General features: G+C 41.7%; 2 protein-coding genes across 8 annotated transcripts in view; both read right to left on the reverse strand.

Annotated features, from left to right (window-relative positions):
- Positions 1-20,971, reverse strand: part of CRACD (capping protein inhibiting regulator of actin dynamics) — a 108,094-nt gene extending 87,123 nt beyond the window's left edge. Inside the window, exon 1 of one of the 3 annotated variants that reach the window (XR_014551927.1) lies at positions 20,674-20,971. The gene's annotated coding sequence lies outside the window, so the exon portion shown is untranslated. Of the gene's footprint in view, positions 1-19,615; positions 19,636-20,673 lie in introns of those variants that run through there. The other 2 variants (XM_083630052.1, XM_083630053.1) reach the window with 2 other exon arrangements.
- A 2,635-nt stretch (positions 20,972-23,606) lies between these two features.
- The window catches only part of CEP135 (centrosomal protein 135), a 32,694-nt gene continuing 29,582 nt past the window's right edge, over positions 23,607-26,718 (reverse strand). For 2 of the 5 annotated variants that reach the window (XM_083630167.1, XM_083630168.1), the window contains exons 25-26: positions 25,356-25,493; positions 23,607-24,970 (exon numbers count right to left, since the gene is read on the reverse strand). In XM_083630167.1, coding sequence (XP_083486293.1) covers positions 24,949-24,970; positions 25,356-25,493 — 160 coding nt within the window. In that variant the 3' untranslated portion in view covers positions 23,607-24,948. The remainder of the gene's footprint in view (positions 24,971-25,355; positions 25,494-26,718) is intronic. The other 3 variants (XM_083630164.1, XM_083630166.1, XM_083630165.1) reach the window with 3 other exon arrangements.

Genomic DNA, 26,718 nt, shown 5'->3' on the forward strand with positions numbered 1-26,718 from the left:
CTATGAGCCAAGAATACACCTCAGATTTGTTTTTGACAAAATAACTCGAATTTGCGGAGGCACACTCAGCGATGTCCTTGTCTTCTCCCACTTAGGACTACCTTGAGGTGGCAATAGTGGTCAAAAAGCAGTTGGCCACCATTTGAAACTAGCCACCAGTTGAAACTGACCATATGATTACAAACTCCCTGCCCAGATGTTTTTCAGCCCCTGAACTGCATAATGTATAGTTGCAAAATATGACTGTCAAAACTAGTCCTCCTGCTCTTCAGAGAGCAAAATTTCTGGCCTACTCTTGGGGCCTTTTCTCAAAGTAGTCAACAACCATGCTAAAGTGAGCTTGTATTCTCCCATAGAATGGTGGTGGTGGTAGCCTCTGAGCGCTCAGGGAAACAGCTCTTCAATCTGCTCAGTTGTCACATATGAAACAAGTGGTTTTCTTTGATTTGTCGGAAGGCTGGGGACTTGAGCTGCTTTGGAATAATAATTGACTACTATTTCAGTTCTACAAAGAATAGGAAGTGCCATTCACGACAGATAATTAATTGTATCACATATTTGCAGGCACACACTCGTGCATTTGGAAAAGGGAAGGCAAAATAACTAGTAAATCTGCCTCATGTTAAGTCAGACAGTCATTGGTCCAACTAGCCTATCTGTTCCAACAGGCAGTAGCTATCCAAGGTTGGAGGCTGGAGCAATTTCCAGCAACCGTACAAGATCTTTTAAACTGGAGATTAGAACTATGCCATGCAAAACTCCAGCTCAGGTTCATAATATTACTGACTGGACAACTACGTAGATACAGTTAGTAGGCCTGCTTTGGTGGCAAAAATGTGACTACTGACACCAGATGATCATGACAGAAGTGTGGCCTGTTTCTATTCTCTAAACCTTGGAAGCCAGACTGATTACAATACAGGCTTCTCTTTATAATAGGTCCTTATCCTGCAGCAGAATGAAAGTCAATTCATGTGGCTACTTCTGTTCACTTTTCTGTAAACTCTTTCTTGTGGAAACATCATGTTAAGTGGCATGGAGGTCACTTGCCTCAAACAGAAATGTCAATTTTGCCCACCATAACTAGTCCTTTATGCTTTTAGTCCAGAGATAGCTAAGCAACTAACGCTCTCAGCCCCGCCATAAAATAAGAACCAACAGGACATTCTCAATGGTAGTTCTGCAATTGTGAAACTCACTTATTGGGAAGATTCGTCAACTCCCTTTCGTCATGGCTTTTTGAGGTTTCCTTGAAAGACCTTCATGTTTTGGAAGGCTTTTTAACCATTTAAATTTATTGGAATCGTATTTTTTTTTCTTTTATTGCTTGTTATATTTAGTTTAATTGCATTTCTGTAAGTTTAATGTTATAAGCCACGTTTTAATTTGAAAAGCAGAGTACAAGTACCCAAATTTCCTTGCTTTATTAACGGCCATCATCCTTGATATCACAGAAAACAATTTTGCTACATGTGTTTTTTTTAGGTGTCACAAATGTGTTTTAAATGCTTGTAACAAATATAAGAACATAATTTGCCTAGCACCCACAGTTTTTGAGTTACAAGCATACTATATTACCACATAGGTGGCAGCCCTTGTTGCATTGCTCTGTAAGCCATGTTTTTAATGTGTGTTTGTAACTAGCTGGAACATGTCTATACTTGTTTATACTGATGTTGTGAGACACATATGTATGCTGAAATATTCAGATGTTGCATGATTAGTTATCCATTAGGTTTCATCCAGTGCTCTGGTACTTAGCAGGTGTGTTGTGTTGATGTTATCAAGAACCAAAGTATTTCATTTGCACCACAATTCCTCCATATAGTACTTGGATGGTCCTTGTACAGTGGTACCTCGGGTTACAGACGCTTCAGGTTATGTGTTTTTGGATTGCGCACCGCGCTGAACCCAGAAGTACTGGAACAGGTTACTTCTGGGTTTCGTCACTTGCGCATGCGCAGAAACACTAAATCACGCTTTGCGCATGCGCAGACATGGCACTGCGGGTTGCAAACACTGTGGGTTGCGAACCTGCCTCCCGCACAGATCACATTCGCAACCCAAGGTTCCACTGTACTTCTAGAATGCCACAGTTATTCACCCAGTTAGTTTCTGCTGTGTGCTCGGAGAATTAAAATTAAATCTCAGAAATCAAGTTTCACTCCACTTGTGCGTAAGAATACAAATTTACTTCGGTATTCAGATCAAGACCATGGGCCCCACATATTTGTTGTAAAACATACATAACCCTGCTGACAGCCTGGCTAAAAGATGAATCTCGCAGAATGCAGTTTGCTGTACTCATGGTCTGGAGAGACCACATCACAGACTGTTATTTCTGCTTGACTCAACTTGAAAGCAGTGATGCTTCACATAGGCAACAAATACCCTTCTGCTCCACTAACTTATGCCATCCATATGAAGGAATTGCATGACAACATGTGATGTCTTCTAGAATGCATTCAGTATAATAGCTATAATAACAATGCTTGGCACATCTGCAGTGATCTGAAAGTAATTGCACTCCTCCTCAGTTTACAACTGGGATACGTGAAATACACAGGATACTATTGTTTTAGTTGTGAGTGGGACAGTCAAGCCTGAGCTAGTATCAGCATACTTTCAGATTGCTGTGGGACGTAAGTAAAATATAAAAGTGAAATACAGATGCAAAACAACATCAGCAAAAATTTAGGTGTGTTCATAATTTAATAAACACTCCTACTCCCAGATATTTTTTTGCCTCACTTACTTAATAAATTCTTCAGCATAACAGTGGTGGGCAGAAGACAAAATCTGAAGCCATTTCTAAGTTCAGCACCCTATTTTGTGTAAGACAAACAATATTTATTGCATGTCACAAAGATTTTGTGAGGGGTTTTTTTGTCACACAGTGTTTGATTCTACTTCTTAACACACAAGGCCTCAGAACCGGTGATTTCATTTACATATTATATGCAATATCCTTTGATAGATATATCATCTATGGATTTGACTGACACTAAGCCATAGATGTGGTAGAGTACTCCATACATCAATAATATATTTCTTGGGTCTCTCCCAAACTTACACTAAATCATCTTTAGCGGATAAGCCCAATTGCTGCTATTATGAGAAAAATCCCTCGCTCTATCCATTGTCTCGACAGAGTCATTTCCCCCTCCTAAAAAAATAAATGTCTATTATGTCCTCTCTGTCATTGTGGCAGTGTCTCTTCTCCCCGTTCAACCTTCAAAAGGTTTTGCTTCCACTCAAAAGAGGGAAGGAAATGTCCTTGTAAAAGAATCAGCCGCTACTATCTGGAGAAGCTGAGCGAAAAGAATGCCCTCGCCCCACCCACAGGAGCAGAGCAGCTGCAGCTGCAAGGATGACAAAGGATAAGTGAGAGTCGGACCTTGAAATCTACCTGAGCACTGGGATGACATCAAATAAGTCTCTTCTTCCCTTTCAGTGCTGAAATTCACACATGGCTCTGCTTTCTCAGAAACGACTTTAGAGTTCAGCTACGGTTACCAGGAGTTTCACATGCATACCTTGTTAAGTGACCTACCCTAGTTACGTCCGATTATTTCTTAGTCTGTGTACACATATTTAAAGTATGCCCTCCTCCCTCCTCAACTATCCTAAGAACTATAGTCCACAGCTCACAGAGCTACAATTCCCAGCACTGTTAATAAACTATAATTGCCAGGATTCTTTGGGATACGGGGGAGGAATGTGCTTTAAGGTTGGGTACCCACCATACATTTAAACCTTTCTAAGTTCATCATCAAACTGTTCCAGCTGTTCCTAGAAAACAAGCTTTATCATGATGTAAGGAGAACTGAATCGACTGTTGCGCCTAACCAAACAAGATGTTGTTGTTGTTGTTGTTCAGTCGTTTAGTCGTGTCCGACTCTTCGTGACCCCATGGACCAGAGCACGCCAGGCACTCCTGTCTTCCACTGCCTCCCGCAGTTTGGTCAAACTCATGCTGGTAGCTTCAAGAACATTAGCCAACCATCTCGTCCTCTGTCGTCCCCTTCTCCTTGTGCCCTCCATCTTTCCCAACATCAGGGTCTTTTCCAGGGAGTCTTCTCTTCTCATGAGGTGGCCAAAGTATTGGAGCCTCAGCTTCAGGATCTGTCCTTCCAGTGAGCACTCAGGGCTGATTTCCTTAAGAATGGATAGGTTTGATCTTCTTGCAGTCCATGGGACTCTCAAGAGTCTCCTCCAAAAGCATCAATTCTTCGGCGATCAGCCTTCTTTATGGTCCAGCTCTCACTTCCATACATCACTACTGGGAAAACCATAGCTTTTACTATACGGACCTTTGTTGGCAAACAAGATAGATAGCACTATTTAGAAGACATATGCAGCCCTGTTTAGGGAAGTTTTTAATGTTTGATGTTTTATCGTGTTTTCAGTATTCTGTTGGGAGCCACCCAGAGTGGCTGGGGAAACCCAGCCAGACAGGCGGGGTATAAATAAATAATTTATTATTATTATTAATTTTATTATTATTATTGCCTCTGCAGTTATCCAGAATATCCCACAAAACAATTACACATTTTGAACTTCACTTGCAGCACACACCCCAGAAAGGATGGCAAGCAGTGACTTAGATTAGCCATTTGCAAACTTTCTACCATCATCAAGCACTTCCTTACACTTAGTCAAAATCACATATTTCCTTGTAATTTGAACCTTTTGCCAGAGCAACAGAAAATAAATTAGCTCCATTATCTTTTGAGCCCTTCAAATATTTCTGGATGGCTGTCATACAGTTTCTTAATCATCTCTTTGCTAGGCTAAACATACCTGGATGGTTGAGTCCAAAGGGGAGCACTTGGGAACAGGGCCAAGGCCTTTAAGTTCTTTGTAGCGATTTAGGGGCTTCCCAAGTATTTGGCCTTTTGAGGTTTGATGATATCCAGTGCAAATGTCATGATATTTGTTATATTTCATTTGCTTTATCCTTAACGTTGACTTTTTAATGCTATATTTGTATTTTGTTTATATGTTTGACATCTGATGTCAAAATGCGATCAAACAACTACACAACTTTCCAAAGACATCTGAAGGCAGCCCAGAACTGGGAAGTTTTTAATATTGGATGTTTGCTGTGTTTTTATGATGTTGAAAGCTGCCACCCAGTCAGATGGGTGAGGTAATAACAATAATAATTTAATAATAATAAATTACACCAAGAGAACTTCAGTTATGGGGCACAAAAAGTACCATTAATACTCAAATAATACTCAAAACAAAATACTCTTCAATGACAACTGCTGGAGTAAATGGCTTGCTACAACCTGCTGGGTATCAACCCCGCAGTGTGCATTTGATAACATAGTTTTAGATACCCTACAGTAAGGGTGGGACACATTTTGTGGCTTGGTTGGGCAGATTTTTATCTCCCTCTACCCCACACACCAACTTTGACAGGTGGGCAGGACTACCTAACTGTCAATCATCTGGCAGTACCATTATGCCAGATGATTTGGCCACCTGTCCAAAGTTGGACCACAGAGGTGATAGAGAACAAGCAAGACTCACCTTTTTTTCCTGCAGGGTTCAGGTGTGTGAAAGCTCTCTATGGGAACTCATGACTTCAGGTGTAGGGCACATGGGTGTGGCTTTTGAATAACAGCCTCAGTGAACTACAGTTCCCCTGTCCTTGCTTAGCCGGTTAGATGTTTTAAGTTTTAGGAATTTCTGTTGTTGCCAAAGCTTATTATTTGACGTTACCATGCCTTCTTGCTGAATCTTACTTCAACCACATGAGACTTTTAAAAATAGTCTAAATAAATATATCAAACTTGAGAAGCATCAAGAACTACAGTAAACAATAATACTGCTAATTTGCATTACTCGGTTGCATGTTGACAGGATTTGATCACCATCTGCATTGCAATCGCACACTGTTCTCTTCTCTCATCTCTTATATTCATTTTCCCTTTGTCCTTTGGCTCACCCCACTCACTGCACCATTAAAATGTGCTACATAAAATCAACACAGCCTTTAAAAATCCACCCTAGCTGTGAAATGCCATAATCAACCCACGGCCCAGTCCTATGTGTGGGAGACCTGCTACTCTGGAAGCTGATTTTCAAACACATATGATATTCCCTTGTAGTTTCAAATTTTCCAAAAGAGATATTGGTACTGAGGACAGTTTTTTTTTTCTTTTTCAAAAGCGATACAGAACAGTTATTTATACAATCAAAGAATGTTTACATCTCCTCTAAGCAATGGTGGAGAAATGTTAATTAAAACCATTAATATGGGGGCATAGTAAATCTGAGCTTGCCACAAAATGAGAAACTTCATTTCTTGGAGACAATTGTCATAACTCAGCAGAAACATTCTGAAGTATTGTCAAGAGTTATTATAGTACTTTCTAATCTGAATGATCCCCAACTGCCTGTGTGTGTGGTTTATAGTCAGAGCATCTTTTCATCCATTTTTATTTCATCCCCCCGCCCCCCATGGTAAGCCTTCCAGAAATCTGATCAGCACTCTTCAATTGCTCTACACTTTTTTGTGCATTTACTACTACAGTAGAATGGGATCCGTTCCAGAGCCCCGTTCGCATCCTGAATAGAATGCAACCCGCGACTGCACGGGTCGTGATTCGCCGCTTCCGCACATGACATCATTTTGAGCGTCTGTGCATGCCCGAGCAGCGAAACCCGGAAGTAACGTGTTCTGTTACTTCCAGGTCGCCGTGGAGCGTAACCTGAAAACGCTCAACCTGAAGCATATTTATCCCAAGGTATGATTGTATATGAGGTTTCTGGGTGCCAGACTCCTGTAATCCGTAGATTCACCAAGTGTTACAATTTAATCTAGATTTGGTCTGTTAAACTAATCCCTAATCCCTGGATCCAGATTAAGTCAAAATAGCTTTCTGAGTTGAAGTGAGCACCTGAGTGATAGGCCATTAAGAGAACAAAGGCTCAAAAGGCTCCTGTGAAATAGAAAATGGGTGCCCCCTCCTCCTCCAACAGATAAAGTCAGAGTTTAGGAGTACAGTGGTACCTTGGGTTACAAACACTTCGGGTTACAGACTCCACTAACTCGGAAGTAGTTCCTTGGGTTAAGAACTTTACCTCAGGATGAGAACAGAGGCCCCATTAGCTAAAGTGGTACCTCAGGTTAAGAATGCTTTCAGGTTAAGAACAGACCTCTGGAACAAATTAAGTTCGTAACCAGAGGTACCACTGTAATGTGAGCTGGATGCAAAATGCTGCAGGCTAGAAAAGGCAGAGATTCAGAGCTCAATGTTTGCTTTCCGCTTGAATCCAAGGCTGTGGTTATGGGAGAAGCAAGACCCTTTCGGGGTGTTAATGCTGTGAACCTCTCAGTCATAGGCTCAGGTTGTATTTATGTGTAACTAAACCATACAACATAAAGGCACCACAGTCTCTGCTGTGCCTCATTTCAAAAGGAAACACGGACCTGGGTAAGTGCCTAGAAACCATGGAATCTTGCACCATTCAGAGATTGGGGTGGCAGGCAACAATATATATTTAATCAGCACGCCAAGGAAAAACAAATTGCTACAGTGAAATGAAGCAGTCCTTTTACTTGGTGAAAAAGCTGAGTGTGCCTTTTTTATTTGCTAGGTTATTATTTATATCGTTTACAAACACAACCCAAAAAAAGGCAGTTTCCTGCTCTGAGGAGCTTACAGTGTACTTTGATGAAGGAAATGGAAGAAAGGGGGAGGGAAGGTTGACATTTGGAGTGAAAGTGAGCAAAATGGGCAGACACAAGATCTTCTCATTTGCGAGATAAATATCTACTTCTATTCTAGTAGAAGTATTAACTAAACTGCATTAATCCACTGCCAGAATATAGGGCAACAGTTCCTGTTTGCTGAGGCGGTGATTGTGCAGGAAACATTAAATGGGCTGCTATTTTGCACTATGGGAATACAAAAATTGCCAGGCATGCTACTGACTAGGCAGCCTTTTGACAAGTTGATTGGGGGGGGGGGGAAGGGTAATTGGAAAGACATAGTTGCAGAACTGTATCTAAATTTGCCCCCAACGGAGTCGAATTGCCAAATGGTAGCTCCATTTGCAGAGACAGAACGCGCTTTCTATATAGGAAGGGTATGTTGGGCTCTATATTGCGACATCTCAAATCAAACAATTCTACAGCAATTACCCCCCTTGTTTGGCAACAATTTCACCTGCTTCAATTTGAGCCCTCACTAACATCTTTGCAATTATGATATTAATCATAAATATCTTGATGCTGCATCTTAACAGAAATTTAATAGAATTTGTTATCACAGATAAAAGTATTGGTATACTCTCTTGTACAGTCATACCTCGGAAGTCTAACGGAATCCGTTCCGGAAGTCCGTTCAACTTCCGAAATATTCCGAAACCAAAGCACAGATTCTGATTGGCTGCAGGATGTTCGGCTTCCAAAATAAAAATAAAAATAAAAATTATTGAAAGTCGGAACACTCACTTCTGGTTTTTGATCATTCGGGAGCCGAAACATTTGACTCCCAAGAAGTTCAGGAGCCGAGGTACGACTGTACTTCATTTTTTAGTCCTAGTGCTCTTCTTAGCTAAAACACCTGCTCTTACAAAACAAAACAAAAATTGCAAAGGAAATAATAATGCTGCCAAAAGTGGAGTGCTCTCCCTGAAATCCTCTGGCTATTCAATCCCTGGAAGTGGTGGAAATGCTGCTCTGTGGGCAGACAGGGGAGTGTGGCAGTGGAACAAGATGCCCAGCACCAGACACATGGAAAGCTTAAGGAAGGGATCAGTGGCTGGAAGTCTCTGCTGGCCAAATCTGAGTTTGCTGAAAATGGGACAGGATAGTAAAGGTAAAGGTAAAGGACCCCTGGACGGTTAAGTCCAATCAAAAGGGACTATGGGGTTGCAGTGCTCATCTCGCTTTTCAGGTTGAGGGAGCTGGTGTTTGTCCACAGACAGCTTCCCGGGTCATGTGGCGAGCATGACTAAACCACTTCGGGTGCAACGGAACACTGTGATGGAAACCAGAGCGCACAGAAACGCCATTTACCTTCCCACTGTAGGGGCACCTATTTATCTACTTGCACTGGTATGCTTCAAACTGCTAGGTTGGCAGGAGCTGGGACAGAGCAACGGGAGCTCACCATGTCGTGGGGATTTGAATCGCCAACCTTCTGATCCGCAAGCCCAAGAGGCTCAGTGATTTAGACCACAGCGCCACCTGCGTCCAAAGGACAGGATAGTACATCTACACAAACTCCTAACCCCTATTACCGACTCCAGTGGGAGGGAGCAGGGTAAATAATAATCACTCTTCCTGCCAACCTGTTTCTGCATTCCCACCCCCTACCCCCTCTAAGATGGGGGTGGATTGGATGGTGCAAATTTACTCCCAGCAATCTGGGGATGGAGCTTGCAGCCAGAGGATTCCCAGTCACAGGACGGTAGACATGGTTTTCCATTATATGTTATTAACAGCAGCTATTAAATAGAACACCTGTCCAAAGAGAGAGAGAGAGCACCACTCCTTTACATTACCTTTGCAAACTTTGGAATGTACAGACTGAGCTCGAAAATATATTTTGTTAATTGATTGTTAGGCTTCAAAATCTGCTAGGGTAACAAGAGATGTAAATTTAATATATTGCTTACAGGCATCAACATCTGTATATAAATGGCTTCTTCTCTAGCAAAAACATTTCCTATCTATTTGCTTAGGACTCAAATTATGAACATCAAAAACACAGATTGCTTGGAGCTTTCAAACTATTCTTCTTGTTGTTGCAATGTAATAACAGCTGCCACAATCCATGTAGCATTTATAGCCTGGTTGACCAACTGCAGTTCTTGTAATTATGGTCAAGCACCAAGATTTAAAGAAAATTAATCCTGAGGAACACAAACACTGTAATCAGTTAACACTATCACCATTGTTTTCCATTCTTAAATATATAGAGACAGAAGAACCACTACATACAGTTTACAGGAGACAAACAACATTTCTCCTTACCATGGACCATGGGCGTAGCCAAGGGGGGACAGGGGGGCAGCTCCCACCCCAAATCAATAAAAATCAATACAAACTTGAGGTTCTAACCCCCCTAACAAAAACCCTGGCTATGTCCATGTGCTGGACCATTTCATTTGTTCATTTCCAGTGTGGCACTATGTCACCATGCATTACTTTTTATTACTATTTGCAGAGTGGGAGGTGTTTAAACTGCCCAAATCACCATGTCAGCAAGGTGGCCAATTGATCAGGTATTTTGCTTTTATGTAGGTAAAAGGAAACACAATGCGGGTGGCGCTGTGGTCTAAACCACCAAGCCTCTTGGGCTTGCCAATCAGAAGGTTGGAGGTTCGAATCTGCACGATGGGGTGAGCTCCCGTTGCTCTGTCCCTGCTCCTGCCAATGTAGCAGTTCAAAAGCGCCCATGCAAGTAGATAAATAGGTACCAGTGTGGCGGTAAGCTAAGCACCGTTTCTGTGTGCTCTGGCACCAGTCACGTGTTATGTGTGCCAGAAGCAGTTTAGTCATGCTGGCCACACGACCTGGAGAGCTGCCTCCCTCAGTCTGAAATCAGAGATAAGCACCGCGCTCCATAGTTGAATTTGAATGGACATAACCGTCCAGGGGTCCTTTACCTTTACACCTTAGAACAGGTACAGGGAACCTTAGGTCCTCCAGATTTTCCAGAGATACAGTGATGGCATCTTTATTATCTAGATTCATAGGGAGGAGGCTCATAAGGAACTCCACTAAAACTTTCATTTCACCATCAGTCTCAATTTCCAGATATTATTCTGTCACTACACCATGCATATATAAGCACTACCTTATACTGAACACTGCAACACATACATACATACATACATACATACATACATACATACTAATCACTTCCTCCCAGAACACACTATGAAATCCTTTGTTTTCAGCCAAACCCTATGATGTAACAGCATCTGTTCCAACTCGTTAGAGACTCAGAGTTTCAGGATTTACACCTTTTTCTCCCAGCTAGAATCATTCCAGCACATTTTCAGTGATCTACAGTCCATCCTGCATGGTAAAATCGTCCCCTAACTGACCTTGGGTGGTTGACTTGAAGGCCCGGTCAAGCAGCCAGGCTTGATGCAGTGGCGTAGCGTGGGGGGTGCAGGGGGGCCCGGCCGCACCGGGCGCAACATCTGGGGGGTAGGGTTAGGGGGCACAAATCCACGGGTTAGGGGGTGCAAATCCATGGGTTAGGCGGCGCAAATTACTTGCCTTGCCCCGGGTGCTGACAGCCCACGCTACGCCACTGGCTTGATGAAACTTTTGCTCTGATCCAACCAGAAAATAGGGATGGGTCACGCATTGGTTGGATGCTGACAAGGAAGACTTCCACATCCACCTAGATGCTTACAAAGGCATTTTACGTACATATCACACTGTTTATGTAGCAGTTACGGCATGTGAACAGACTATAATGTAAGAGTACATGAGGTCATTAATCAATTTGTGCAAAATTCATTGCATATGCAGAATGGGAGAGAGAAAGTGGGAGACATGAGAGAGAGAACAATCTGACAGAACCGTCTTCAATAAACACAACTGGTGCTAAGGCGCTGAGGCAAAACCCTCTAAACAACAGACTACAGACTGGTCTGCTTATCCCCTCAAAGCCTTACCTCTGACGGACCAGAAAAGGTTCAAGAGTTGCTCCTGTCTGAAGATCAGAGATTAACCATCACCCTTTGCTGGAAGAATCAAGTTAAACTGCAATAATCCGCCACTGGTGGACAATTATATGCTTTTGTGGTTGGCAACCTTGGGAACATTTGCTTTGAATTGTATGGTAGCCCTGTAGGCATTTCCTGTAACTCTGAAAATTGAGTTTCACTTTTTTTCTGTTTTGGTGTCTAGATTTCTAAGTACACACCATTGCCCTGACACGTCTCAGTGTTTACAGGCCTGCCCTTGCTTACAAACAGCCCCCTTACTTATGACTCGCCAGCAACAACAGGCCTCCTAACAGACACATAAGCACAGGGATCAGACCTGCAAGAAAGCCCGTCCCGTATTCACCATGGCGACACGATCACAGATCAAAGCAACACCAGCCACAACAGAGGAGGCTCAATCACCAGGCTATCTTCCAATACGGCATCCGCTGTCATCTGCCAGAAATGCCCTTCTGCATTCTACACAGGGCAAGCAGGTTCCATCTCTACAGAAAATAATAAATTGACACTGATCTAGGAGCAGATGAATCAGCCTGTTTCTGGCCAACCTGATTCTTGCAGGAGTTTATTTGTAAGTTTGTTCTAATTTCTTCTCCAAATATGCAGATTTTTAAAAAATTTAAAGCTGGATATAAAATTATCTTAAAATAGCTATTTTTGAATGCATTCATCCATAAAACATTCACATGCATTTTTTTCTCTCTCTCTCTCTCTCACCCCCCCCCCAAAACCTGCATCATAAAAATTGAAAATTGGTGAAATGAAATCTGAAAGAAACTGTTCCAATCTGCACATTATTCTGGAATGTGTTGATCAGGTCAGTTTGCATCAGTATTTGAAAAAAAAGGGGGGTTATTCTAGCAAACCTGTAGAAATTTGTCATTAGGAAAGGCAATATTCAGAAATGCCACTGAATATTTACGGACCTGCAAGTGCCTGTTCTTGAACAAAGGAACTTCAAGGGAAACTCTACTGAATTACAAGATCAAGAAATTCAGTTCTTTAACCTGAATCAAGCTAATGGTGTGTGTGTGTGTTTAAATTTCACTATAAGTGCTAAATTAGTTTACCAATGGCAGATTGTCTGTGTTGTCATCAACAGTGAATAGTCATTGCAATGATCTTACATACATTTAAACTAGAATGTAATTGTCAGCGTTTTTTTTTTTTTGCACATCATTTCCCTCTGATCTTGCTGCTTACAATTTTTCCACCTCTGCAATCATGTGTATATTTATATCTTCCACAATAGTGTCTTGTCTGTTTCTCTCTCCCCACGCCTCGTGTGTGTGTGTGTGTGTACACACCGTGGAAAAGGCTCATTCTCGTGTTGCTACCCTCCAAAGCCCTCACAGAAGAGGCACATGAAGAAGGGCCTCAGGTGATTATTGCAGGGTCTGAGACAATTCATATGGGAAGACTTTAAGACTTTACAGTCAAAGCCAGCAATTTCAATTGGGTCCAGAATTAATCAGCAAAATGGAACCACCCACCCCTGACTTAGGACAGCTGTTCCAGAATGGATGATGGTATCAAAAGCCAACGACAGGTTGAGGAGAATTAACAAGGACACATCTCCCTGTCTCTCAACAGAGGTCATCATACAGGCCAAAACAGTTTCTATGCCAAAACTCAGCCAAAACCCTGATTGAAATGGATCTAGAAAAATCAGTTTCCCCCAAGAGCACCTGGATCTGGTCGAAGACCACCCACTCAAAAACCTTCCCCAAGAAAGACACTGGCAACTGGCCAGTAATTACATAGATTTTCCGAATCCAGGGAGGGTTTATTGAGGAGGGTTTTTTTTACTAATGCCTCCTTCAAGCATGCAGGGACCTCACCCTCTCACGAGAAGACATTAATCTCCACCCTGGCCCAGTCAGATGTCCCCTCCCTGCTCGTTTATCAGCCAAGAGGGGCAAGGGTCCAGAGTACAAGTGGTCACCCTGACTGATTCAAGCACCTTGTCCATGTTGTTTAGTTGTTTAGTCGTGTCCGACTCTTCGTGACCCCATGGACCAGAGCACGCCAGGCACTCCTGTCTTCCACTGCCTCCCGCAGTTTGGTCAAACTCATGTTCGTAGCTTCGAGAACACTATCCAACCATCTCGTCCTCTGTCGTCCCCTTCTCCTTGTGCCCTCCATCTTTCCCAACATCAGGGTCTTTTCCAGGGAGTCTTCTCTTCTCATGAGATGGCCAAAGTATTGGAGCCTCAGCTTCACGATCTGTCCTTCCAGTGAGCACTCAGGGCTGATTTCCTTCAGAATGGATAGGTTTGATCTTCTTGCAGTCCATGGGACTCTCAAGAGTCTCCTCCAGCACCATAATTTAAAAGCATCAATTCTTCTGTGATCAGCCTTCCTTATGGTCCAGCTCTCACTTCCATACATCACTACTGGGAAAACCATAGTTTTAACTATACCATACATACTATAACCATAGCTTTAACTGTCCATGTACTTGAGTCTTGTTAGCTGAAACTTATCCAACATAGTATTGGTTGGCCTCTGTCTTGGGAGACAATGGAGGACTGTGCCTTTGGGGGTGGAGTCAAACTGTTGGAAGGTTACAATGCCTGCTCTACATAACAGGACTAAACAGTGTTCTGGACCTGTATAAATATAGTGTTCTGGACCCATATTTATATAGTGTTCTGGACCCATATATATTTAGAGAGAGAGTGCACACGCACACACAACTTAGAATAAGACTTCATGCATCTGACTTAGTGGATTCCAATCCAGGAAACTTTATGCCATATGCAAATCTTTAAGCTACCACAGAACTCTGTTTCTGAAAAGGGCTGACAAACCAGAGAGAAATTTTGAAAGGAACTGGAGAATTCCAAGCAGATAATTACCTGGATTATCAAAGACAACTGGAGAGTGTTTATAAAAGAATTCGTGGAATATTAACATTTTCTGTTTTAGCACAATGTCAAAACTACTGTACAAAAACTGCATATATACCTTTTTAGATTCTTGGACTCCAGGGCAAATGCCATCTAGGCAAGAAACATGGAAGAGCCTGCTATTTAAAGAGGGAAAAACCTCAAGAATGCCCTTAGACATGTTTTGAGACTAAAATGTACAAACCCAGAGACTGAGGCTGCCATTAAAGTTCACAGTGTTGGTCAAACAAACAAATGTCTCAAACTACTCATTTTAATGTAACAGGCAAAAGCGATATCCATGCATTGTTTACTTATTTGTTCTAAAGATTTGGTGCTGCTATCTATGAGGCTACTTGTCCAGTAAGAGTCAGTGGGCATATACAATGAAAGAACTCAAAACACAACTGACAGAAGAAACGCTATGCCCGCAAGCACCTGGGAAAAATGTATGAACAGCTACATATCATTAACTTAAGGGATACGTTAGGGGTCCATAAGTTCAAAATTTCCATTTTTATTTTCCCCCTAAGTGCTGACTGAGGGACTATTCGAACAACTAGGATTCAGAAACTGTCCCCTCAGGGTTGTCATCCTGAGTCAGCCCTGCCTACGCTGGGAACTCTTCCACAGTTGTTGCTGTGGATTATCACCATCACCCATTGTCTGGAATTGCTCCTCAACCCTGCCCTGTTTTGGAATGCAGACTGGCCTGACATCTCTTGAATTCCCCTGCTCAGATTGGCTCTTGCCTCCTCATCAGCCCTGTAAAAATAAGCAGGAAGAGGCTATTGCATGGGTAGGCAAACTAAGGCCTGGGGCTGGATCTGGCCCAATCGCCTTCTAAATCCGGCCCACGGATGGTCCAGGAATCAGCGTGTTTTTACATGAGTAGAATGTGTCCCTTTATTTAAAATGCATCTCTGGGTTATTCGTGGGGCATAGGAATTTGTTCATATATTTTTTTCAAAATATAGTCCGGCCCACCGCATGGTCTGAGAGACGATGGACCGGTCCACAGCTGAAAAAGGTTGCTGACCCCTGGGCTATTGGGAGGCTGGTCAACAGCTTGCACTGAGAACTCCTTGGCTGTACCTCTTCTTGTGACTGCATCCTTAAACTGGCCTGCTTTGAGCCTGTCTGTTGAATGTTGCTCTGTAACCAAACTGTCAGCAGGCAAGTTAATTTGCTGCACCATTACCAACACGGCAAGAAAGTGCAATACCATACAGGTCTACTCAGCAGCAAGCCCCACCGAGGTCAATGGGACTTGCCTCCAGTTAAGCCATTACAGAAATATGAAAATTAGCATGTCTACGTCATCAAGGAACACCACACTTCCTTCAGAGTAAGAGGATATGTGTACTTCTCAAGCGGAGAAACAGGGGGCGGGGGGGGAGAGAGAGATGGGAATTATATTAATACCCCTGGGTTATAAAGATCAAACTAGACCGAGAAAAGATGTTAACAGTATGACACTCTTCAAAATTACCTTCTGAAAAGACTAATCAGAAATTTCAGTACTGCTTTGGTCACACTTCTTAACTATTTCCCATTGAATACCTTGCATATAAAAAAAATGATATGCCACTCTTCAGTAAAAACTCTTAGGGCAGCTTATAGCAAAATAATTAAACACCATAATGCATACTACATTGCAAAAATAAAACCATAGAAGCAGCATTTAAGACAAACTTGGGGAAAATCAACAGAATGAATAAAAACATACAGTGGTACCTCAGGTTAAGAACTTAATTTGTTCCGGAGGTCTGTTCTTAACATGAAACTGTTCTTAACCTGAAGCACCACTTTAGCTAATAGGGCCTCCCACCACCGCTGTACCACCGCCACGTGATTTCTGTTCTCATCCTGAAGCAAAGTTCTTAACCCGAGGTACTATTTCTGGGTTAGCGGAGTCTGTAACCTTAAGCGTCTGTAATCTGAAGCATCTGTAACCCGAGGTACCACTGTACTAAAAGCTAACTGTGTTGGCCTGGTTTGCACCGCAAGGCTACAATAAACTGCGGCTTACTGGGAACATGCAAACATGTTCTTAGAGAGATACTTGCAGGCATTTTCTCCCCCTTCCCCCCTCAGTCTTTTTCATTCTAATAACACACTGTGCTAAGCTTAGTGTGTCATCCAAACTTGGGCTTCCTTGCTGGCTACAGCTTGCGGTCAATGATGAGAGCGCTTAACCATGAGCCCAGATTCAGATGACATACTAAACCAAACTTTGACTTAGTTCAGCATGGTGCAAGAGTAAAAAAGACCAGAGAAGAGCAATGCTCCCTTTCAAGTCACTTCTCTCTCAGCCTCCGTTTGTCTTCCCAAATGAGAGAATAAGAGAGAGCATTTATAAGGCGCAATAACTAAAGGAATAAAAATCAATTACACGGGAAACACTAGAAATCACCCTTCTTTCATAAACTAATGCCTATACTGCTGTAGCCTTTGCTGTCTCCACTGAGGTGACCTTATAGAGCTGTAATGACATGTTTGAATAATAGCCCTATTTTGTAAATCAGCAGAATCAGGTACATCAGACCCGCATTGAGAAACCTGAACTCTCGGGCTGTCTTTTCTTCCCTTTTAAAATGCCAAGTTGAATGTACACAATCAAGACCGCTCTGACTGCTGGGTAAAGAAAAGGGAGCAGAAAGTTTAGAGCAAATAGCCAGTTCTCACAGTGAAGGGAAATCAACATTGTGATTCCCTGAAGGACCTGCTTTGGGAAGTCAGGGGAGGGCGGTGGTGTAGCCAAGCAAAGTGTGAGGTAGCCAAGTGAACAGTGAGGTAGCTCTTCACCATCACGGATGGAGAAAATGCAATCAGACTGTGAAGAACTCTCCTCCCCCAACCACCAAAAAATTTCTTACATCTTGGTGAATCAACATCTAAACAGGACAGGAGATTCTCACAGCTGTCCATGGAGGCACAGGTCAATTCTGTGTCCAGGGTGGCTGTCTACCAGCTCCATCTGGTACGCAGGCTGAGACCCTACCTGCCCATGGACTGTCTCACCAGAGTGGTGCATGCTCTGGTTATCTCCTGCTTGGACTACTGTAATGCACTCTACGTGGGGCTACCTTTGAAGGTGACCCAGAAACTACAACTAATCCAGAATGCGGCAGCTAGACTGGTGACTGGGAGTGGCCACCGAGACCACATAACACCAGTCCTGAAAGACCTACATTGGCTCCCAGTACATTTCCAAGCACAATTCAAAGTGTTGGTGCTGACCTTTAAAGCCCTAAACAGCCTCGGCGCAGTATACCTGAAGGAGCGTCTCCACCCCTATTGTTCGGCCTGGACACTGAGGTCCAGCACTGAGGGCCTTCTGGCAGTTCCCTCACTGCAAGAAGTGAGGTTACAGGGAACCAGGCAGACGGCCTTCTCAGTAGCGGCATCCGCCCTGACCTCCTATCAGATGTCAAGGAAAAGCGTCAGAAGGCAGCCCTGTTTAGGGAAGTTTTTTATGTTTGATGTTTTATCATGTTTTTAATATTCTGTTGGGAGCCGCTCAGAGTGGCTGGAGAGACCCGGCCAGATGGGCAGGGTATAAGTAATAAATATGTTGTTGTTGTTGTTGTTGTTTAAGGTATGTTCAGCCTGCAATCTTAACCCAACTTACTTGAGAGAAAGTCTCACTGAACTCAGTGAGAATTACTTCTGAGTATCCAAGTATAAGATTTGCACTGTGAAGTGTAAAGTGATTCAGACAAATCCCTAACCTCACATGCATTGACTGTATCTAACCTGGCAGTGCCTACGGTAAATAGAAGAAATATATTGGGGTTATGGTGGATCCTGCAGTGAAAAAGCCAATCCGATGCACGTGTGTGGTGTTTGCGAAAAACGCAAATTTTAAGCTAAAGATTAACATAAAGGAATTGAAAACTACAAGTAGTGTAATGCACAAGATAGCCAGCAATTTAATGCAGATCTATCAATATATGCCAGCCTGCATTTGGAATAATGGGTACAGTTCTAACCATTCCATATCGAAAAAGGGTATATTGTAGAGCTAGGAGAGACCTTATGGGCAAAATAAATGGCAGCCATCACCTGGCAACCCCGGAGTGCCAACCCCCTGCTCACCTCAATTCCTCTAAAAACAATACTACATAATTGCTTAACATTGCTCAGAGGGCTGGTGGTGCAGCGGTGGCTCATCACAGTAATACTGGAGGGGAGGTTTGGCAAGATGGGTGTGTACCATTATGGTTCAACACCAGCAATACCAGTTCTTCCTAAGCAAACGCCGGAGGAGGCCACCATTGCCACAGGTGGAAGTATGATGGCAGATTAAATGGATCTTGAGTCTGCTCTTGCATTCCTTGAGCTACAAGTATTCATTTCTTAATGATTTTCTGCGGTCTGTTTATTTTCCCCACCACCAAATAGCTGAGTAAAAACCTAGTGAAATATACTGCCCTTTTCCTTTTTTTTGCAGCAATGTGAATGCTATTCTTACAGCACAACAATACTTTTTATTAGGACAAGCAAAAATGTCACACGTTAAGTGAACATTTTTGATGGCTCTAATAAACTTTCCTGTGACATTTAGGTGTGTGTTTTTTAAGATTTGCACTCTACTCGGCCTGTCTACTTGTGTTCCTGAATATTTATTGCAAACTGGATTTATTTTATAAAGATTCTGCTTCCGTTCTCGTATCAACCCCCTAAAACACACAGACGTCACTGATATCATCACAGAGCTACTTCTTTTGAGAAGGGAGACAAATGAAAAATGGGCTTTAGAGTACTCCTTGTACTCTGGGCACGCTTCCCTTCTCTCTACTACTAACCTCTTCCCCTCCCCCCAGCATCTCAATTTCAGCCGCACTATTGTTAACCATATTAAAATTTCAACATGTACGGTTGTGGCTTCTAGTTTTCCTTTAACCCTCTTGGGCAGATGAGCGCAAAAAATGGAATATTTCTTCAATCCCGAAGACCGCTTGCACAGTTCTTAAGAAAACCATGAATTTGCAAAGGATTCCGACCTTGATCACCTGCTTCTTTGAAACAGCAGCATATGTGTAATTCAGACTTTCCAGTTGTCTGGAGAAAAGAAGTGGTGAGAGTAAGGGCAAACCAATTTACCAGGGAGTAAATTTACTCCCTGAGCTCAGTGGGATGTGCTTCTGGTGTAAACATGTTTAGGATTGTCCCCTTATGGTCTGTCAGGGTTTTTTCTGCAAAAAAAATATTATTATTATGAATGAAAAGCCTTGACGGAAAGCAGACGTCTCATTCCGGATAGTGTAACCTTTAGGGCACTTGATCTAGTTCTTGGGTGGGTGGTGGGTTCACAGGAAACGAAACCTTCCGTCTTTCAACCATAATAACTAGCAGATTTCACAGCTCATTAAAATATGGTGACGGGAGTTCCATGATAAATGGCCTTAGAGAAGGTTAGACAAAGCAATGCAGCTCTGGAGCTTTGTGGGAGATGTAGCAAGCAAACAAAAGTCATCCCTTTCCCTCTTGCCTCCGCGAAAATTAATGCAAGAATGAAAGAAAACACTAACCCAAGGGATTTAAAAATAAAAATAAAAATGGGAAGAAATTCAAAAGTCAGTGCACACTGAAATCTATAGGGTATGAAAGTACTGCCAAAGCAACCCTTGCCAACATGCATAGCTCTGCTTTTATTTAATCCTTTTAGGAGAGCTGCCAATGTGTACGTTCATCACACAGATGCCTTTCATTGATGCTCAAGAAATACCCTGTTTTCAGAAAGCAGACACATCCTCTAGGTTGACTGGCAGCCTGCACAGCCAGCCTTCCACGCAAACACAGACCCACACACCACCCAAGGAAATAGCAGCCTGCAGTCTAACAATAGACAGGCGCGGAGTCCCCCCGCAAAAAACCAAGAATGGATTTCGGGGGTGAACGGAACAAGGGGTGCGAAAGCCTGAAAGCGACAAGGTCAGGGAAACGCAAAGCAGACGGCAGGATTCAAACCCACGCCTCGGCGGCTTCTGAACAATGCTTTTATGCGTAAATACGCGCAAGAGAAAGAAGGCAAAAGGGGGGAGGGATGCGAATGCCCTACCTGGATTTGGCGACGAGAAATTGGGTCGGGCTTTCCCATCTGCGGTCTAGCCAGCCAGCAGCAGCAGCCGCCCAGCCTCGTCCCTTAAGCCGCCTCCATTGCTGCCCGCGCTGCTGCCACACCATGGCAAGGCGAGCCAATGCGATCACATGCTCGCTCTCTCCCTGCAACCCGGCAGCCTCAAGTTGAGCAGGGAGGGAACAGGCTCCGCGGAGGTCGAGGCTCAGGAGCGATCGCTCGCTCGCTTTCCCCCCCTTTCTAAACCAGGCTTCTCTCTCTCCGGCCCCACCCTTAAGCCTCGCCTAATAATAGATCACTCTCTCCGGCCCCACCCTTAAGCCTCGCCTAATAATAGATCACTCGGGGAAAAGGGGGCTACTTGAGCGTTGTTCGATTCCCGCGTGTGATCCACCTTCGTGGAACCGCAATGCTTGTTCCAGGGAGTCCAAAAAAAAGGAGGTAGGGCTTTCTGAAATAAGGGGCATCGTTAAATTGCTGTGGATCAGGTGCTTCCTCAAATACCCCTTAAAATAAGCTGGCATTTAGTCTCATTAGGCTACCTGCATATTGCTAAATGGACATACCGTACCCATGTCGACTGGTTTCTCTGGTGTGTGCTCTCTAGTCCCATTGTCTGTATGGAGAGTTTAAAGTCTAGTTGGCAAAGTGGGCTTAAAACACCTGAATGACACAAAGCTGGCTCACCTGTGGACCTCCAGGTGTTGTTAGATTACAGCTCCCATCATCCCTGACCCTTGAATGCACTGGCTGCAGCTGATGAGAGTTAACTAGATAGAACTGGCTGCAGACTCATTAGGCTGGCATTGCCTCTTTATTTTAACTATTTTATGACTGATCTTAGAAGTACACCATGGAGAAACTGATTTGTAAAAATGTTACATGGAAAAAAACACAAGAGAGAGACATTACACATACTTCTGTAAATCAAGAAAATCTTTAATAAAAATACAAAAAAAATGGTGAAAGAAACCTGGTGTATTGATCACTAGACTTAATCATAGATTTTGAGCTATTTCTAGTCAGCCAAACTACAGGCTGAGTTGCAAAGTTAAAACAATGCCTCTCAGTTTTGCCTATCCTGAGTCAGACTTCCTACCCACAAAGAATACCTTCCAGATCAGTTCATCTGCCACAGAACAGGTATACACTGCAGAAAAAACTGGAGCATCATAGGTAGGGGTTTTGTAATGACACAACAGTACAGTATGCACAGTGCATTGTTGTGTAGTTTCCACACCAAGGTATGAAATTGCACACTGAAGGCAGTTTCTATGGCCTTTTCTGCACATCATCACCATGTGCATGCAGAAGGTCCCATGTACAACGTCCAGGTATGGCTGGGAAGGACCACTGCCAGTCAGTGAGCTAGACGAACCTATAAGGCAGCTTCCATGCTCCTATCACATTAAGCCAAACTGTGGTTTATACTGGGACCACACAAAGAGTTTCTTTGCTCCTGCCCAGTCCGTAAACAAACATGTATTTTTACTCTTGCACAGTGGTGAGCTAAGCCAAGGTTTGCCTTAGCATGCCACCTGAAGCTGGACTTGTGGTTAAGCTCTCTGTGTGCTAATCACACACTGCATACCTTGGCTACAACGTTTGGTTAGTGTGGAGAGGAGACTGCTTAACCAGGAGCCCATGCTCTGATGACATCCTAAGCCAAACCATGGCTAACCTTTAGCACTGCACAGGAGTTTAAAAAGACCAGGGGAAAACAAAGTTCTGTTCTTGATAAGGCATAATTTGGCTTACCGTGACGTGCAAAATATGCCTGTATAGGTATGTCCCTAGATGGATTGTTGCATAAACTTACACACAGAGAATAGGGAAGTTTTTGTTCAAAGTACAGTCACGTTTTTGCATGGGCCAGGAGAATTGTTTTTTAATTTATTCACAATGTAGTGCTTGATATTCATGTCTAATATTTTTCTAAAAATAAGCAAAATGGTTCATCCATTAGGAGGCTACCTTGAGCTCTCCACACTTCTTTAAAATCAGAGACACATTTTAGATGCTTTTATTTTCATTGCTTACAGCAGACATAATTATTATTGTCCTATCCTTATTTTGTAAGATAACATCATATCTTCAAAGTAGTTTTTAAAAGCAGAATGGCAGAACCCACCGTTTCACTCCTTCACGACTGTGGTGTTTCACATAAAAAAGACAGCATATGGAATAAAAAGCTGTTTTTCAGCAGTGAAATTCACAACGGCCCATTTCAAATGCAACAGGAAACGTGCAGCAGCCATGTCGAACACCGGGGCTCATGTGTTTTCCCTCACCTCTCTCCATTTTCATGGTTATGATGAGGTTTCTTTAAACTCTAGGATCCAGTCTGAGTCTAGTTTGTTTGAACTAATTAAAGAGTTTTAAAACCAGTTACATCCAAAGTTGGGTTATATGCTTCCAACCTCATCTGTGCATCTGTTAAACGGGAACACATGAACCTGAGGCTTAATAGGCTTATGCATCTTGCAGGAAACCATGGTTTCCTATTACATTTGAACTGGTCAAATATCTTATTCATGATTTATTAAGTTTTATAATACATATATATATATATATATATATATATATATATATATATATATATTAAAAACTACAATATCTTCCCAAGGGATTTCTTCTTCTCTTTTTTTTTCCTGTAGTTTTGAACCTAAGCCACTTGTCAGCTGAGTTTTCATCAAGTACTGATGCTGATTTGAAAAGTCAAAGGAAATGTTCAAAAAGATCACATTTCATGGCATATTAAGAACATGTCCACAATTTGTGTGTGTGTTCCCTGTTACCACTTTCACTGTGAATGATGTGAAGGTATGAAAGCGTACCATACTAATGAACTGTCAATACCTTAAAAACAATATATGGTCAGCCTTAAATTTAACACAGTATTTCTGCTGAGACAATTATTCCAGTTAATATATATTTTATTTATTAAAACAATATGCTTTCACAGTTTTATTAAAAGCAACCTAGACACAGCCAACTTCAGGATTTGGGGCTTCCGTTTTTGTCGTATGTCATATTCCTTTTCTGTTCTTCATAGCAGTTTCTATAATGGAAACTGGAAAATATGTGCTTTTGAAGAAAAGTTTTAAATCAGTCTGCAATTATGCTTGGAAAACTGAAGTTCCTTCACATTAGACAGTATATTATTACTGTGTATTATACCATTAAGTACATATGTTACAGCAGAAGGATGTTAAACAAGATTAATATACTGGAAAGAGACAATTCAGATATACCCTTAATCCAGAATTCTATTCACACTGAAACACAAACAGATCAGCTTTGCATATTATGGAGGTCCCATAATTAAGATTTCTTTCTTTAAAATGAAACAAAACTAGAAAAAATGAACGAGTTGTGGGCAGAGGTAGCTCTGTGCTTAATGTATGCTTCTATGCTCTGAAAAGGTTAGTGGACAGAGATGATACACAGTCAACATATATAAAGTTGACTGTTAAGAAACATATTCCAGAACCTGCTAATATAATATGACATTATTGTGACAATAACTTCAAGTTTATCAGTCTTTTTGCAATAAGAGTCTTAATTCACTTACCTAATAGTTTTTCTAAACTAACCTGCCTTATTTTACGCCATTAAAAGCTGGAGCTCAGCTGTGGCAACTCCTCAAACTTTATCACTGAACTTTAAAAAAAGAAAGAAGAGTGTTGACAGATCCAAGATAAGCATATATATTGCATTATTACTAACATGATAACTTAATGCAAGCAATTGTAATTGTTTTTAATAAGAACGAAATTAAAGTGATTTTCAAAATACAGGCTCAGCTCTGAAGAGTGATAAAGAAGTATATGAATCCTTGATCTGCTATTTTTGTTAAGTTTATATACAATGCTAGGTTAAATTGAACATTATTTAAGACTTACAGGTTATATAAAATTAGTGGGGTGTAAACAAAAGAGCAAATAAATGGTAGCCTAAAAGACTCTTCATGACCAGCCACCTTCACATGGTTTTGTAGTAAACAGCTTGCATTTGAAAATGAGATTTACATTCACACACTTTGGTCGTAACCTAAAGACAAAGCTCATCCATATATTTAAGAAATATTGTGTGATAAAAGAATGTTCCAAGGGTTGATCACACATTAAAAGCATTCATTTTTCTCAAGGTTTTAAATGATTTAACAATGTTTAGGAGGTAGAGTTCATGTCAGTGTTGACAACGAGTCCAAACATGTTAAAACTTCTATTACTGTTCTTCTTTTAAAGTAACTGATTAATCCTTGAAGCCCACACCTCTGAGAAGGAAAAGATTACAGTTATTATATTACATTGGCACTATACTGTCCGTTTAAGACATGATAATTTAATATTATTTTCTGTGGAATCTGTTTCTCAGTACTTCAAGTCAGACTGCACTATAATAAAACCTATTAATAATATACACTGGTATAATTTTAGCTACCCTAGCTACCCAAAAGACAATGCATCCAAGAATCCCCCCTCCCACCATTACATTCACACAGAGGGGCCACAGAGCAAAGGTTTACTGTTGTCAATCTGTAACTTACTCTTGAAAAAATGCTAACTGCAGACCTGTTCTGACATTTCATTCTACGTTTCATATTATGAAAACTAATAGCATGTCAAAAAAGTAAACACCCAATCTATTCAATGGCATACTTGTCTGCTTGTTCTGTTACCGCTGTAGCTGTTCTTTCTGGAGAATGTGAAATTTTAAAAGTTGAACTAAGTGGGGATGAGGCACGTAGCGAAGTGGTAGAGAGACCATGTCGACGCATCTCTTGAATGGCACGCTCCCTGTTAAGTAAAAATAATAAATTGTGAGCGTATCTCCATGCATTTTGCCACACTGGAAGCAAGTTGGAGCTATACAGAGAGCAAATAATAATGATAATAAGAAGAAGAAGAAGAAGAAAAAGAAGAAAAAGCACTGTTACTGAGAGAGCATAAGGCGTGGAGCAGAATATGCTCAGATTCCCTCTTTCCTCGTTCAGCCAGAACCCAAGGACAACTTTCAAAACTTCATTTATTTATTCACCTTCCATCCCAAAAGGAACCTGTTCATTAATATGTTCAGAGGAGGTGGTGAGCAAAAGGGAGTTTATTGCCCCTATTTAGTCATCTATTCTAGACATGGGAGCTGGGGGGGGGGGGAAATAATTTCTTTGTCAATAATTACTTTTCCACTGTTTCCACATAGGAGGTGGATCTTGGTATGTATTTATTTGCTTTGTGTTTGGTTATGAAAGATTTATGTATGTGCAAATCTTACTTAGGATAGCATGCCAAAATAATTACAGAAAACAGCAAAGTAAATGAAAAACCAAACAAACATCAAGCATGATCCAGACAAAACAAAATACTGTTTTCTTTTCAATGGGAGAAGTTTGAACAATTGGGTTAAAATGTTTTAACTTTGGCTAGATTAGCCCATGTTTTATTTTCTACAGTACAGGAACACACCAACTTATTTTTTATTTACCTTTCATTTGTGAATTTTGAGATGACACTGCAGAATTTGCCACAATTTTTCCTATTGTTTTACAGACTCCCACCACCAAAAGTAACAGTAAAATGTGACTAAATAGCTAAAAAAACAAGGGGCAAATTAAATGTTTTCAAAATAATGGGCAAAATTACAAGGGGAATTGTGTTCTCTTGAGCCTCAGTGCTGGGTAGGAGGACAGAGTTGCAAGTGCAAGGCCTTTTGATCCAGTAGAAAGTGTCAATTAATGAAGGAAAGATTTTTGCTTATTCTCCCTTCCGCTGCAGCTCCCAGCATTCCCAAAAAATTGCTCTAGAGATTTCTCCTGCTTCCTGTCCGCTTCCTCCATTAGTGGATAAATAAAATAAAATAATAATAATAATAATAATAATAATAATAATAATAATAATAATTTATACCCCGCCCATCTGGCTGGGTTTCCCCAGCCACTCTGGGCAGCTTCCAACCAAATATTAAAAACAATACAGCATCAAATATTAAAAACTTCCCTAAACAGGGCCACCTTCAATTGTCTTT

The sequence above is a fragment of the Podarcis filfolensis genome, assembly GCF_964270895.1.
Source record: "Podarcis filfolensis genome assembly, chromosome: 9".
Lineage (NCBI taxonomy): Eukaryota > Metazoa > Chordata > Lepidosauria > Squamata > Lacertidae > Podarcis > Podarcis filfolensis.